General features: G+C 42.2%; 1 protein-coding gene across 3 annotated transcripts in view; it reads left to right on the top strand.

Annotated features, from left to right (window-relative positions):
• TMEM63C (transmembrane protein 63C) overlaps window positions 1-14,327 on the top strand; it is a 529,797-nt gene that overhangs the window by 435,042 nt on the left and 80,428 nt on the right. For all 3 annotated transcript variants that reach the window (XM_069208424.1, XM_069208421.1, XM_069208422.1), the window contains one exon: window positions 8,180-8,266. In XM_069208424.1, coding sequence (XP_069064525.1) covers window positions 8,180-8,266 — 87 coding nt within the window. The remainder of the gene's footprint in view (window positions 1-8,179; window positions 8,267-14,327) is intronic.

The following is a 14,327-nucleotide window of genomic DNA, read 5'->3' as shown; positions in this document are numbered from 1 at the left end:
GGAAATGTGAAGTTTAAGGGTGGACATACTACAGTGGGAAACGTATGGTGACCATAAGACATTGACATTTCATTGTATGACATTGATATGTGTACAAATACCTTTTATCCTAATTAATTTGGTGTAGAGAAGGTAAGTGGCTAGGCTGCTGAACCCTTAGCACATGTGTATTGTCCACGCTACATAGGCCAATCCCATACCTATATGAGTACAACATATGGTATTTGCTGCCTACATCATGTGTGAATAAATACTTTGTGCCTGATTTGATAATGTAGCCTCTTTTTTTCCCAAGATATACTTTTGCAAATCTGAGGCTGTTTGGGCGGTTTTGGTTATGGCTATGCTCATTTCTGCCTGACTTAATCTTTTTCACGTACACCTTTTGGTGTTGTGGGATATGTTGTCATTCAATTAGGTTGACTTTAGGTGTATGTGTCATTAATGGATACAACAGTAATCAGTTGTGTGAGTATTAGTACTGGAATTAGGTAGTGGGACTCACGTCTGGACAGTTGATAGTGATATAGGTGTTCATATGTTGTCATGTAGAGGTTTCTATTCAGCACGTATGGTGGAATGGTATGAGCCCTTCATGGACATTGTTTGGTCTCCATTGTTTTGTTGGTGGGACTATGCTCCCTGTGGTTGTCTGTGGATGTATTGTGTGTGCTAGGTAGGCCCCAAATTGCAGTACATAGGACTGTTGTCTTTGTGACAATATATCTGATTAGTGGCTGCAGAAAATCCTAATTAATCTTTTCCTAGTATTTAGTTAGATGTTTCAATGACATGCTATGTAATTTTTGTGATTCACACTGTATGATAGTGCCACATGTAGTGTACTCATCTGAGGTTTTTGACATTGTGTAAGTTGTGTCCAGAATGATCAGATAGGCATGTGATTGGAAAGCAACATGCTGCGTCCTATGTGAAGTGAAATGAGTTTACTTTCATGAAACATGAGCTTTGATGATGGACTTGGCGGGTGATGGGTACAAGTAGGAATGATATTGTGGTATCAGTCAACTGCATTTCCTTAGACTGAATTGATGATGGACAGTGATGATCTGTATGGGGATAGTTTTTTGATGTAGCCAAATCATCTTGTGCATGAAGCTTTTGATTTACAGCTGATTTGACGGGATGGTGAAGTAGTGGTCAGATGGGTGGCTTATGTAGTGGATCAGACTCTTGTTATGAGGGAAAGTTGGAAGTATCTTGTGACATGATGTTGACTCTGAATGGTTTCTGACTGGGACTTTATTAGCAAGATATGTTTTGTAACAGTTGCAATGTATGTACGTGTGAAGAATGTGATTACCCTCTCACGCTCTCTCTCTTTCTGTGCATCAGCAGGTGAAGGAGATGGGGCACAGCAGAGTGGGGAAGCTGCTGGCCACAGAGGGACCCAGTGGCACGGATGGTGCGGGGAGTGCCACAAGGGAGACAGTATCCAGTTCTTCATCATCGGAATCCTCCTCTAGTGGACACTCCCTGGTGGTGCCGGACTCATCTATCCCCTCCCCCCCCCCCCACCCCAGCACCATCTCTGTCCGCCACCCTCCCTTACTACCAGAGCCCTTCCTATAGCTCCCCGCCAAGTTGGCTGTGTCCACTCACCCAAGAAGGTGGGTGTCTCCTGTGCTGCGGGCACCTCTGCCCTTGCCAGTCCTGCTGTCCTCAGTGCTGAGGTCTATCTCTGTGGGTCAATTGACCATCGAGAATGCCGTCCAGAGTCTGGCAACTTAAGTCCAACAGAGTAGTGCGTTCCTGGAGGGCATTCACGGTGCACTGGCTGGCCTACAGAGATAATTTCAGGCTCTGGCCTACACACTGACGGCAGCCAGTCACTCTTAGTCTTCCTTAACACTCCATCTTCCTCCAATCCCAAACCCCTTTTCCCTGACCCAGCCAAAGCACACAGACAAGCATGCATCCACGTCATCGTCCATGGGTAGCTCAGTCAAACACAAGCACCACGAGACACACCACTGGCATGCACACAAGCAACATACACCTGTACACACATCAACAGTCACTACTCGCCCTGACACCCCCAGCCCCACCAGTCCCACCACCCCCAACATCACATACACAACACCTGACACACCTGCAGACACCACACCAACATTCACAGATCCACCCACTACACCTATCTTTCACACAGACAGCACTACAGCAGACCTGCATATATTCACCCCAATCACCAGGCCCACAGACATCACAACACTGACACTCCTGCATGCAGCACATCCACCATACCTGCAGTCCTCATGTTTTGACCTTTACCCTCCTCCTCTTCCCCCACCTCCCTCCCCGTGAAACCCCTAAATGCTCCGTTTCCATCCCCAAGCCCATCCCTTCCACCTCCAAGGCCTCCCCTGCCAATACCCAATGCCCTGCCCCCACCAAGAAGAATCGAACCCTTCCAAGAGAACCCAACCCAACCCTACCCTAAGCCTAGACCTTAACCTCCCTCCCCTTCCAAGCCCAATCCCAAAGGACCCCCTCCCAAGCTTAGGCCCAAACCTCCCCACACCACCACCCCCCCACACCCCAGTCCCTGAGGTGCCTGTCTACCCCCTTGATGCCTCCTACCTGTGGAGGTTACATTGCAGTCGGGAGCCAAGTTATGGGCACAAAGATGTGCATGAAGTGCATGTTGCACTTACATTATTTGGACTGGCCTAAGACCTTGGACTTTTACATTTTAAACTATTTATCTTACATATTTGGATGAACCAGTTGTTGGTTTTGACGTTACATATTTGTCCTGGATTTCTTTGCTTGGGACGTCCTAGAAAATAGCTGGCATTGTGTGTGACTGTGTGTAAATGGTGCTTGTACTACCTGTTTTATCTGGGCAGTATGTGAGGTTGTGTGCAGTGCATTTGTCCCCCAGTGATGGTTGTGTGATGGTCATGTGTATGTTGGGGACATGTTTTTGTCATGGTATTGAGTTGTGTTAGTGTTGACATATGTTTGTTGCAGTATTGTGTGACTTTGTGTGGTTTGACTGTGTGGTGAATGGTATGCCAGATATGTTGTGATGTGTGTTTGCGGGGTATGTTGACTGCTGCATTGTATGGTTGTATGATAGTGTGTGTTTGTTCCCTGATGGTGGTACGCTTTGTTGTATGTGTGACTTGTCAAAGGGTAGTGTGTATTGTGGGTGCTTGCCTATGCTTTGATGGTTTTGGTATTGTAGTGTCATTTGGTGATGTGTGTTGTTGTGGGTAACTATGCCGGTGTTGTGTTGGGAGTAGGTGTGCATTTTTGATGTGTGTATGTGAGTGTGATGGCCATAGTGTATGTGTGGGTGTGTATGTGGCTGTTTCTGGGTGTGCATGCCAGGGTCAGGTTACGTGTGTGTGTGTGTGTGTGTGTGTGTGTGTGTGTGTGTGTGTGTGTGTGTGTCACCCTCGCCACCACTTCCTGATTGGTATGTTGTAAGTGCATACGTACTTTGACAACTTACAACAGTGACCGGTAAGTGTGTGTACTCATGGTTGCTGTTGTCGTCTTTGACGTTGATTCCGGTGTCTCTGGGCGAGCAGGAGCAGCAGGAAGATGTGTAGTTCTGTTTCCATGGCAGCTCCGGATGAGTCTTATCTTCCTGAAGGTGAGTCTATTGTTTTAAATGGTTGGTTTCTGTCTGGGTTTCCGTGGTGGAGGGACCTCGGCGGAAACCTTGGCGTTGTGCAACTTCGTGAAACATGGTCTCCGCCAGCCTGCAGGTGTCTACCATTGTCCGTGGCTGCTAGACCGCGCTGGTGGTGCTTTGGCTGTGTTCTGTTGGGTATACTGCCATTGTCATAATATGGCGATCTTCTTCGCCAGAGTGTTGGTGGTGCCACCGCCAACATGGCAGTCCTGGGACCGCCAAACTCATAATGAGGCCAACAGTATTTAGCAGGCTATCTCCCACAGAACTCTCCAGGGGTGTGAATGGCCTGCTTCATGCAGACTGTGCCATCATAGGCCCTGAGATATCCACTAGTTCTTTTAAAATTAGATTTCCACACCTGTAATACTATGAGCCTTACTTTCAGTGACCAGATCACTAATGTTCCAGCTGCACCATATGGCTTAGACATAGCTATACTAATTTCAGTTCACGCCCTTCAGTTAACTGCTTGGAGGAAGTCAACAACTTGAGGTATGGTTTACTGCTCCGTTGGTCTATTAAAGAAGACCTTTCGGGAATTGGGCTACAACATTTGCCCCATTCTTCAACTTCTCCATTTTAGAAAGGTTGATCTCGGGATCTCTTGAAAGGGCGGTATATCGACTGTGGTTAAAACATCTGCAATGAGAGGGATTCTGGAGCATTTTGTAAATGACAGACTTGTCACAATGTTCATGGTGGATGACACTGAATACAAACATTGCTCTAGCACCTTCATCAGATGTGGGTAATTAAAGGCCCTCACTGCCTTGTAAGAATCTGAATGTTTTCTACAGAGGTGCACCATTGGTTTCCATGGGAAATCAGATTTAATATCTCCCTTTGTGGTGCTAAAGGGATTGGTGCTGTTTGTGGTTTTTCAGTGGTAGGCATCAAGTGGCATATCCTTTGTTGACAGTGGTATGATGACAACTTATCAATATGCCTTTTGTACAGATCCTGGCTTCTAGATAACCATCACTGTCTACCTGTCTAGAGCGGTCTGATTCTGGATGGAGTCGTACCAGTTGAATATACAAATTGACAAGGCAGAAGTAATTTACGTTTGATCAGCTAGCAAACTGAGCAAGTCTGGGTTCTGCTGAACTCTGATTTTCAATTGCCTTGCAGTGTACACTATTAGTACTGTTTGGTTACAAACTTAGGGCCAGATTATGACCGTGGCGGAGGGCAACACTCCGTCTCAAATGTGACGGATATCCCGCCTAGCGTATTACAAGTTCCATTGTATCCTATGGATCTTGTAATACGGCTGATGGGATATCCGTCACATTTGGGACAGAATGCCCTCTGCCAAGGTCATAATCTGGCTCTTAATGTGTCACCCCACTGGCCAGGCTGATCAAATCTTTTGGGTTCACTGTCGTCTCTAATGCTGACGATACCCACATAGTGGTATCAGTGTCTACTAATCCTAACAATACAGCTTCCCAATTCAACATTTGCTTGAAACATATAGACAATTGGATGAGAACAAATTGTCTAAAACTAAACTCCGGTAAGACGGAGGTCCTTATATTGGGGAATGACACCTCCTTCTGGACACCTAATTATTGGTCTCAAGAAATAGGACCTTTACTATCCCCAGTGAAGAAAGTCCGACACCTAGGCATTAGTTTTGATAGCACGTTGACCTTTTGAGACCAGGTAAATGCTCTGACTCCCGCTGTATCTTTCATTCTCGAGATTATCAGGGATATTAGTCCCTTCATCCCAGCGGATCTACAAAAAGACGTGGTGATTGCTCTTGCCATATCTAAACTGGATTACTGCAATGCGCTTTTCTTGCACGCTCAATATCAAGTTACAATTAATGCAAAAATGTTGCTTCTCACCTGCAATTGGGGATCCTCAAGTTTAAATCTGCATACAAGGCTCTAGATAAGCTTTGCTGGCTTCCAATGAAGGAACGTATAGAATTTAAGGCCCTTTGTATGATCTTTAAAGCATTGCATAATTCTGGCCCAGGGTTTCTGAGACACAGGATTGCATGGTACACCCCGTCTAGAACACTGTGGTCTTCTGCAACCAAATTTATGGATGTCCTGAGGTTTAAAAATGCCTCCTGGGGAGGCAAAAGCTTTATAGTGGGGATTGCCAAATTGGGGAACTCCCTTCCTCAAGAACTGAGGGAAAGCCATAGTCTCTTGTCCTTCAGGAAATCTCTCAAAACCTGGCTTTTTACCCAATAACTCCTTTCTACGCCTCTCCCTCCATCTGGCGGCAGTCTGTCCTCTGTTCAGTGTTAGCGCCTAGATGCCTTTAGGCAGTAGAAGAGCTTTATAAATGATCAAATCAAATGTGTGATCTTAAATTGTTGCAATTGAGAAAACGAATTGTTTTCCCAGGGTTTCAACTGCTCCTTTAGTGCTCGATATGCAGGCTCCAGTGGGTGCAGAGAATGGCTATCTGAATGCTGAAATGTGCCTCGCACTGCAAGCAAATCACTTCTACCATCAGTGCCTTTTGACTTTGAATGACATAACTTACAGACTAGGCTCCATTAATGGAGGCACCATTAGTGGAAACCTGTTGCATCTTAGATCAAAAAAAGAGGACCTTCTCGGTCTACAGTTTATCAATAACCTTTATTGGCTTCTGCCTTGTATTTCTTACCACCCCTAATCAGATAGTACAGGCACCTCAAGTATTCACTGCTCCAGAGAATGTGTATCTCCTGTCCTACTTTTATGAAAATGTGGTTCCCACTATTTTCATGCTCCTTTTCTATATCGGCTCTCCAATCCTTTCCATCTTCCTTTTGTTCTGTCTTTCAATGTGTTGTTCCCATTATTTTTTTTCCCCTTTCCTCAACTTCTTTCATTGTCTTCTCCCTTCTCTGTTCATTTCTGTACATCTCATAGATTTCCTTCTGATACATCCACTTTTTCAGCATTGTTGTTCTCGTTTTTCCTTTCTCCAATTAAACATTTTTCTTTTCTATCGCTTACATTATTTCCGTGTATATTGGCCTGTTTTTTCTCACTTTTTTTCTCACCTCTTTTGCTGCTTCTCATTCTTCCAGAACTGCTCTTTTCATGTGCTGCAGTTCCACAAACTTCTGTGACTTTACCTTTCATATAAATTAGCTTTCAAATTTGACAGTGCTAACTAACATTGGCATTCAATGCCAGAAATGTCTTCATTCTGTGAGCTTCACACAAAAGTTACCACCTAAGCCTGGGGGTGGAATTTTGGGTTCCTTTGTTGGAAATTTATCAACACCAGTACATACCAGTTGCCATATATGGAGCCTGTGTGTGGGGAATTTGCCAAGAGTGCCTCTTTGCAGCTTGTGGAGAACAGCTTTTGTAGAAGTCTTCTCTCTGCCCACCTACTATGCTCCGCACTACCTCCGCCATGCTTAGTTTGCAGTATTTAGAGGATTCCATTAGATTAGTCCGCTTTTGCTTCGGATTTCCATTAGGTTGAATGCACATGCCTTTTTAAACCTTTCGATTATTGTGGATTGTCCGTCTTGAAACAAAGGGATGCCCAAACCTTGGCTATGGTATGTTAAACTTAATCCAACCATACTGAGTTGTCCAACGTTATTTGAAGATAAAGCATGGGTCAAAAAGAATTTCCTTAAACAACAGAGCTCTGATAGATGAGAAATTGAATGTAAAAAGTCCACCATCAGAAAACATATGATTAATCAATCTTGCATCGGTATGGACCCATACTTGTCCTTGGTCCTCGGGCATTGAGAGTGTGCTTTACTTTTCTGCTTCAGGTCTGGTACCAAGTCTCCTATGTTTTCCATTTGGCCAATTTATTTCCATTGATATTCGCGTGTGTCCCTGCAATGGATTAACTAATCAGAATTCATTGCATTTTACTTATTTTTTGCACTTTTTACATAAGTCACTATATGGTTTTAGTTGCATTTGTTGGAAAAGTATATTTTTAAACAATGCCTTGTTTTTTTACAGAGGTTTTCTGGCGAATTTGTATAGTTTGCCGTAGGTGCTTTTTTAAGATCAGCAATTTGTTGTTGTAGGTCTTATTGTGCATTAACATATATATCTATGCACTCCAGTAATTTACATCATTTTGACTATTTCTTCAATGAATGACGTGTTTGTAGAGATTCGCCTTCTGATCCTCAATGCCAGGTTACAAAATTTGTACCATTTGTCCTGATCGGGACAGTGTCACCCCTTCAACACTACCTCAAAGTCCCCATTATTTTTATTTATTTATATTTTGAGTAAATGAATAAACAAAGAATAAATGGAAAACCATTCTATGGAAATAGTGATTCATTTGACTACCAAGGATCTGCAATAACGGGTATATGTGAAATATAAGCACCAGGGACTTTGGAGTAGTGCTGAAGGGGAGACACGGTCCCAGACAGGATCTGTGCTACAGATATTAATTATATTTATATATTTTCCCATCTTTATTGTGCTTTTTATGTGTGCCTATGGCACCCAAAATAAAACTTCTTGATTGACTGACAATATGTTTTCATTGTTTCAGATCTCACGAGAATCAGCTGACAATGCACAAATGTTACTTCTTCCTGGTATTCATGGTGATCATACTGCCGTCGTTAGGTCTCACCAGGTACTGCACCATCTACATGCACCCTATACCTGTTCCTCTCACTTGTAGTTTCTGTCTGTGTTTTATGCCAGCTTCCCCAGCATCCATCCTCTGTCAGTGCTGTTTTCTTCTCTTGCTTGCCCTACCTCTTGGCCCCTTGGATAGTCTAACAGCTAAGGTCGCCGTCCTTTTCAGAAAAGTCCATAAATTCATAAAACAAGAAGGACAGCTGTATAATTTAAGTTCTCCCTCCAGTTGCACCATTTAACATCCCATAGGACATTTCTCTTCTTTCTCTTATACAGTGTGCAATATCAACATTGCACTGCCCAAAATCTACTGATTCAACACTCTTTACTTATGTTAAGCAGCCCTCCTACACATGCACAAGAGAAAGGCAGGAATTTACATATACAACATATATAGGGAGAGAAACTAATCAACACAGCTATAATAAGCAGAATAACACACACACTAAACGTCTAAATGCACCCTTGATGAGCTAATATAAGTAAATGTTACTTCATTTCAAATTCTAGAAACCTATCCAAAATATTTCCCCCTCTACCACTCATTATCTGAAGCACCACACTCTTACAACACGGAAGCACATTTGTCCTCATCAGCAGATGAAATATCTATCTAGGCATGATTTATTCCTTGTAACAGTTTTCAGTGATTAGCTCTTCCTTTCTGTACTCTTTAATTATAGTCCTTTGCCTTGACTTCAGAATCTTGCTACTGTTTCAAATTTCCACTACTGACATGCTTCATACACTACTTCATTTGCATACACAATTCTATTGCGCTTTTCCTCCAAGCACTATTACCTTTCACATAAAACCCGGATAACAGTATTTTACACAAATCTCCTACCAAGAACTAATTAAAATGTCTGTCTTCGTTTCTCTTTATTAAGGGCTTGTGCTCCTAGCTCTCTTTCTCATCTCCTGCAAATCCTTGCTTGACTCACTCTTATCCCTTTTCTAAAAGAGATTAAAAACAGCTTTTGACTTGCCTCATCTTAGTAACTCGAATTTGATAAGTTATTACACTATAGGCTGTGGTGCAATACATGCAAAATCCTTCTTGCCCTGCTTGCCTCTCTTGTGCCCTGCTACCTAATGCTCCTTGAACACAGTTCTATTATAAAACATTTTTTCAGCTGGTCCATTGGCTTTAGGATGATGCAAAGCACAGTTACTGACATCCCGATCCTCCATAAATTAATGTCTACCACTCTACGACAATTATTTGCCATTATTAGTAATTTTTAATCTTGGAAAGTCAGAAGCTGCAAAACCGGGTTCGATGAAACTACATTGGTTGCCATTAGTACAAAGGACAACATTTAAAGTCTTATGTTCAGTACATACATCTCTTTATGGCAGAAAGATCAGCCCTTTGCCTGGAAACGTTTTATTTTATATTCCATGTCACTGTCTGAGATCTACAAATGGTAGCAGGTTCCATATTCCTTGTTTTAAATGCTGCACTGGCAGATCTTTATATGTGACTAGAGCCTGGATGTTGAATAAGAAACCAGCACACAGTTGTTTTCTATTACACAAGCTGAATTCTGTGCACCCCCTGGCATTACCTTGGTCTTGTTCCACAGTGCCTAGGTCACTTTGGCTTATTGTCAAGAGGTGCAGTTTGAGAGATAGATGGACAGAGGTTGAGCATACCAGCATGCTACACTAGGTCTGCAAAAGAAGAAACAAAGGTGTGCTCCCAACTAAGGAAAGGGGCATCGGGAGGTGTGATGCCTCTTCCTGAGAACTTGTTGGATCCCACTCTGACGCCTTGAGGGTTCCTTTAGCACAAGCACTACGATGGCAGGTATCGGTCCTGTACATGCTAATATTGTTGACATTGAGGTCGACTTAAAAAACGCTACCAACATACAATATCAAAGAAGACAAATCACACAGCCATTAGATGATGTCACTACTTCCAAGGACGCCATCAAGAAGGATAGAAAGCTAAATAGACTATGAAATTGCCATGCCTGTTATGTTTTGGAGTCTACAGTCAACATCATAGGTTCCCAGACTGCTTGAAAGTAGTCTCTTCCATATATGCAAAGCTGTTCCTGATAGGGAGAGCTGGGATGCTGTAGGAAAACTAGCCTGCAAAACATCAGCCATGACGGTGAAGTATGGTAAGTATATAGGTGTTATGAGTGTCTTATATAAATGTTTAGAATGTTTTCAGAGTTACGCCCACAAAGTTGTGTGGGGGATTTTAAGAAGGTCCTCTAGGCAAGCATTTTGACAGATGATCAGGTATTCAGCAGTCTAATGGTTCTTTATATCTTCCAGCTCAGAGTTACTGCCATGGGACCTCCATGAGATATTCTTCAGTTCTAATGCCAAGGAGAATATATAAAGCCTGAAATTCACTCTTCGATCTCACACAGGTCAAGACATCCAGAACACAGAAACTTAGGCAGAGACCCTGAAGAGAGGGAAGGGGAAGAGGAAGAGTAAGGAATTCTCCCTAAGGCATTCCAGTAGTCTTTGTCCACCACGGAGATCATGTGTGTTGCTTGTAAAGACAAAAACACTAGAGACAGCTTTGGGTCAAGCCTCCCAGACAGCACAAGCTGTCTAATTGCAAAAGACCTACTTTGGGCTTACAACAGAACTTGCAGAAGAAGCTTACAACCTGTCCATGGCTTACCATTGATTTGCTTTATTGTGACTCATTTGCGTGCATCTTTTTCTTTGGCTTTCCTTGTCCCAGCTTGCACATCTTGTCTTGGTCTCTCCCCTGGAGAATAGACTCTTTGTCTTCTCTCTGATAGTTTGGCTTCTAGCCTTCTACTGCTCATTTTTAGGGAGTATGTTTTTTTCTCCTTTTAGTTAAGCACTCCTTGGGATTTTTTTCAGCTCTTTTAGTTAAGCACTCCTTGGAAGTTTTTTTGTTTCAGCTCTCTTCTTCTCTCACCCATGTTTTCCCCGCTTGTGTGCTTATCTCCCTTCATTCTCTTGCACTCCGTTTTGGTCTCTTCCGTCTGTGCTTCTCCCTTGTGCTGCTGCCACTTTTGTGTGCTTCTTACTTTCTTGTATTCTTTTGTTCCCCGCCCTCTGTAATCTTCTCTTCATGTGTGCTTCTCCTCCGTCCCCTTATTGCTCTCTCCCTTGTGCAAAGCTTTCCCCTTTTTTATTAAAAGTGAATGGTGCCTACTTTGTTTTTCCTGCGTGCACATGGGTTCTGACAAACATGCAAGCATACATCATTATGCATGTGCACACGAGTGGAAAGGTTTAATAACCGCCACTATTTATGTTGTATTATTTGTCTTTTTATTTGAATTGTTTTAAACAATGCTACAGAGCATCGAAGGAAAAAAGGCTGACGCTCTAGGGCATCCTCAAAAGGCATTGGCATAGTCAGCAGTTCCCTAAGGTGAGCCCTTTTTAGTTTGCCAATGCTTTTTTAACAATGGGAACATAAACAAAACCGTAAGGAGCACTAGAGACAACAGTTTTGCATGAAGCTCTATCTCTCACCACCTTCTACACTTGAGAGTGTAACAGCAAACAAATGAGTGCTAGACATTTTGCAGAATCGTAGATTTCGGAGTTCTCTTCCCAGTATTTCACACAAGAGTACAACGCCATTTGACCTAAATGGGCGGCCCTGTAACGTTATGTTATGATGACGACTATGACAGTAGAAAAATGGCATAAAATAACAAAGGAAATAAAGGTGATAGTCCTCCTTTTTTTCTTGTCCAGAAAAAAGGGTCCAAAGTTAGATATGAGAAAATCTGGGTCACGCAATAGAATATCAATGAACGAAAAAGGAGAGGTTAAGAATGTTGAACTTAAACCATATTTTTTGGCAACTGCAAAAAAGTTTGGATGTGTATAATTATGATTTAAGGTAAGATTTCTAAGGGACAATATTATACTCTCTGCTGGGGGAAGTTAATTTCTCAGAGTGAAAAATAAATTCTCGTATGAGTATTTTTAAGCAGATTGAAATGAAATCTGTATTTTGAATTAGAACCTTAAGTATTGTCCTTGCTATATAATCCATAACTTCTTTATAGTTGGTCATCCACAAAAATGAAAAAGTAGATTTTAGCTTTAAATTATCTGACAAAATGGGAACATCATCTTGTGGCACGTCATTGCTGATGTCCCTAATCTGGAAAGATCACCAAGGCACAGATAACCAAGGCACTGTAGGTGGAGGAGGTTTAGCAAACTCCAGTGTATATTTGTTTCCTTCCATTTTTTCCATTGAGAGTTTTTGTCCCCAGTACATAGAGTAAATTGTCCAAGTAAGCCAGTTATTGTTGAGTTAATACTCTCATATATCATCTGTACCAAAGCAGAGAACGTTTCTTTGCTTCTATATTCACTGTCTATTAGTACATAGTCCTTCATTTGGACTTCTAATCCGTCCCAAATACTTTATAACATTTCTATAATAATGGTGTTGACAGAAGAACACCTGAGAAGGTAAAATATGTTCATCCAGGTCTTATTGAAAAAAGTGCACGATCTCTTGAAGACAATCTCCATTCTACATTTTATGCAACTCCAGATAAACTCAATTTGGCACTAGTTCCAGACAAGCAGCGCCTTGGAGTTGCAATGGACACAATGAGTGGGTAAGTGCTTTCTTTAGCAGACTGTCAGAATCTATATGACTGAAATGGAATTACTTATTGACAAATCATGGTCCATCAGCGAGGAAAATGTTTCCTTTCTGGGTTGAATTTCATCATGTAGTTTAAAGGGATGTGACACCCCTTCAATAGTGCTTTGATGACTAATGGTGTAAAAAAAACGAAATTCAGGAGGAGAAACTTTCAGTTGTTCCTTGAGGATACCAGAGGGAGGTTTACCTCCTAAACAACAGTGACATATACATTCATTTTTGTATGGTGCTCGTGTGGACCAGCTGAGCTCAAGAGAAGCGGTGTTCTCTAATTATACTACATAAACATACTGAAACTGAGGGCCACCAACCTGGTTCATAAATCAGGGAAGCCTGAATCCAGAATCATCCCAAAATAGGCTAAAAATACTTGTGCCTCTTCAAGTTGTATGGGATCGCTCTTCAGGGGTTTAGAGAACAATATCTTATGAACAGAGTGAGCAGGTATTTCACAAAGCAGCACTTATGTGCTCTCAATGTCCAAGACTGTGCAGATGGGAATACACCAGAATTACACATAGCTCCTACATTTTTTATTGATGCGTGCATAGTCTTGCAGTACTCATGATACATGGTAACACAACAAAGCTAGTGCGATGAATGCAGTGGCCTGATTTGCCCACAAACAAGAGAATTTCAGTGTCACAAATAAATCTGAATGCAAACAGAACATTGAGTACCAGGTGAGTACCACCAATCCACAGCCATGTGATCTGGCCATAGAAGGTTGTAGATGGGATAGCACGATGAACTAATTGTCACACACGGTAAGCCTGTGCCACATTGCACATTCTGTAAACCACAGTAAGCAGCTTTTCAGCAGGTGAAAATTGTGAATTGGGTAACTTGGCTCCCAACCACTCCCACTTCCTTACTCCCATCACTCTGCCTAAAAACCGGTCTTCTCTGTGCTTCTCGTACAAATTCAGCGTAACAGCGATCATCGTCAATGGCAAGACAGAAGCATACAATTACTGCAAGAAAACAGGACTGCAGTCACATCCTCATCACCCTTTCCACGTTATGGCTATACCTCAGTCAGTTCAATGGGGATCTACAACTTCTGAATCTTACTGCCAAGCTACAGCAATATCAGCTGAAAAGGAATCTCAGCTGTTGATGAGGCCTCATCACCCTAAGTCATTAATGACATGAGTCCTAATCCTCTTTGTCTGATTTATCGTTGAACTTTGTGGAACTACACAATGCCCCTGTAATCTATGGCCATTTACTTTTAATTTTCATCCGTTTAATAATAGATAAAAAAAATATATTTTTTAAAACATGAACACTTTTCTCAGAAACCTCCAAGGGTGTCCATGCAAAAGCTTCCTGGAATCACTAAATTGCCCCAGTTGTAGTGTAACTTTTCAGTACATCTGTAAATGATGGGCTGTTCTGT

Source organism: Pleurodeles waltl, chromosome 9 (genome assembly GCF_031143425.1).
Source record: "Pleurodeles waltl isolate 20211129_DDA chromosome 9, aPleWal1.hap1.20221129, whole genome shotgun sequence".
Lineage (NCBI taxonomy): Eukaryota > Metazoa > Chordata > Amphibia > Caudata > Salamandridae > Pleurodeles > Pleurodeles waltl.
This window is presented reverse-complemented; position numbering and strand designations above follow the sequence as displayed.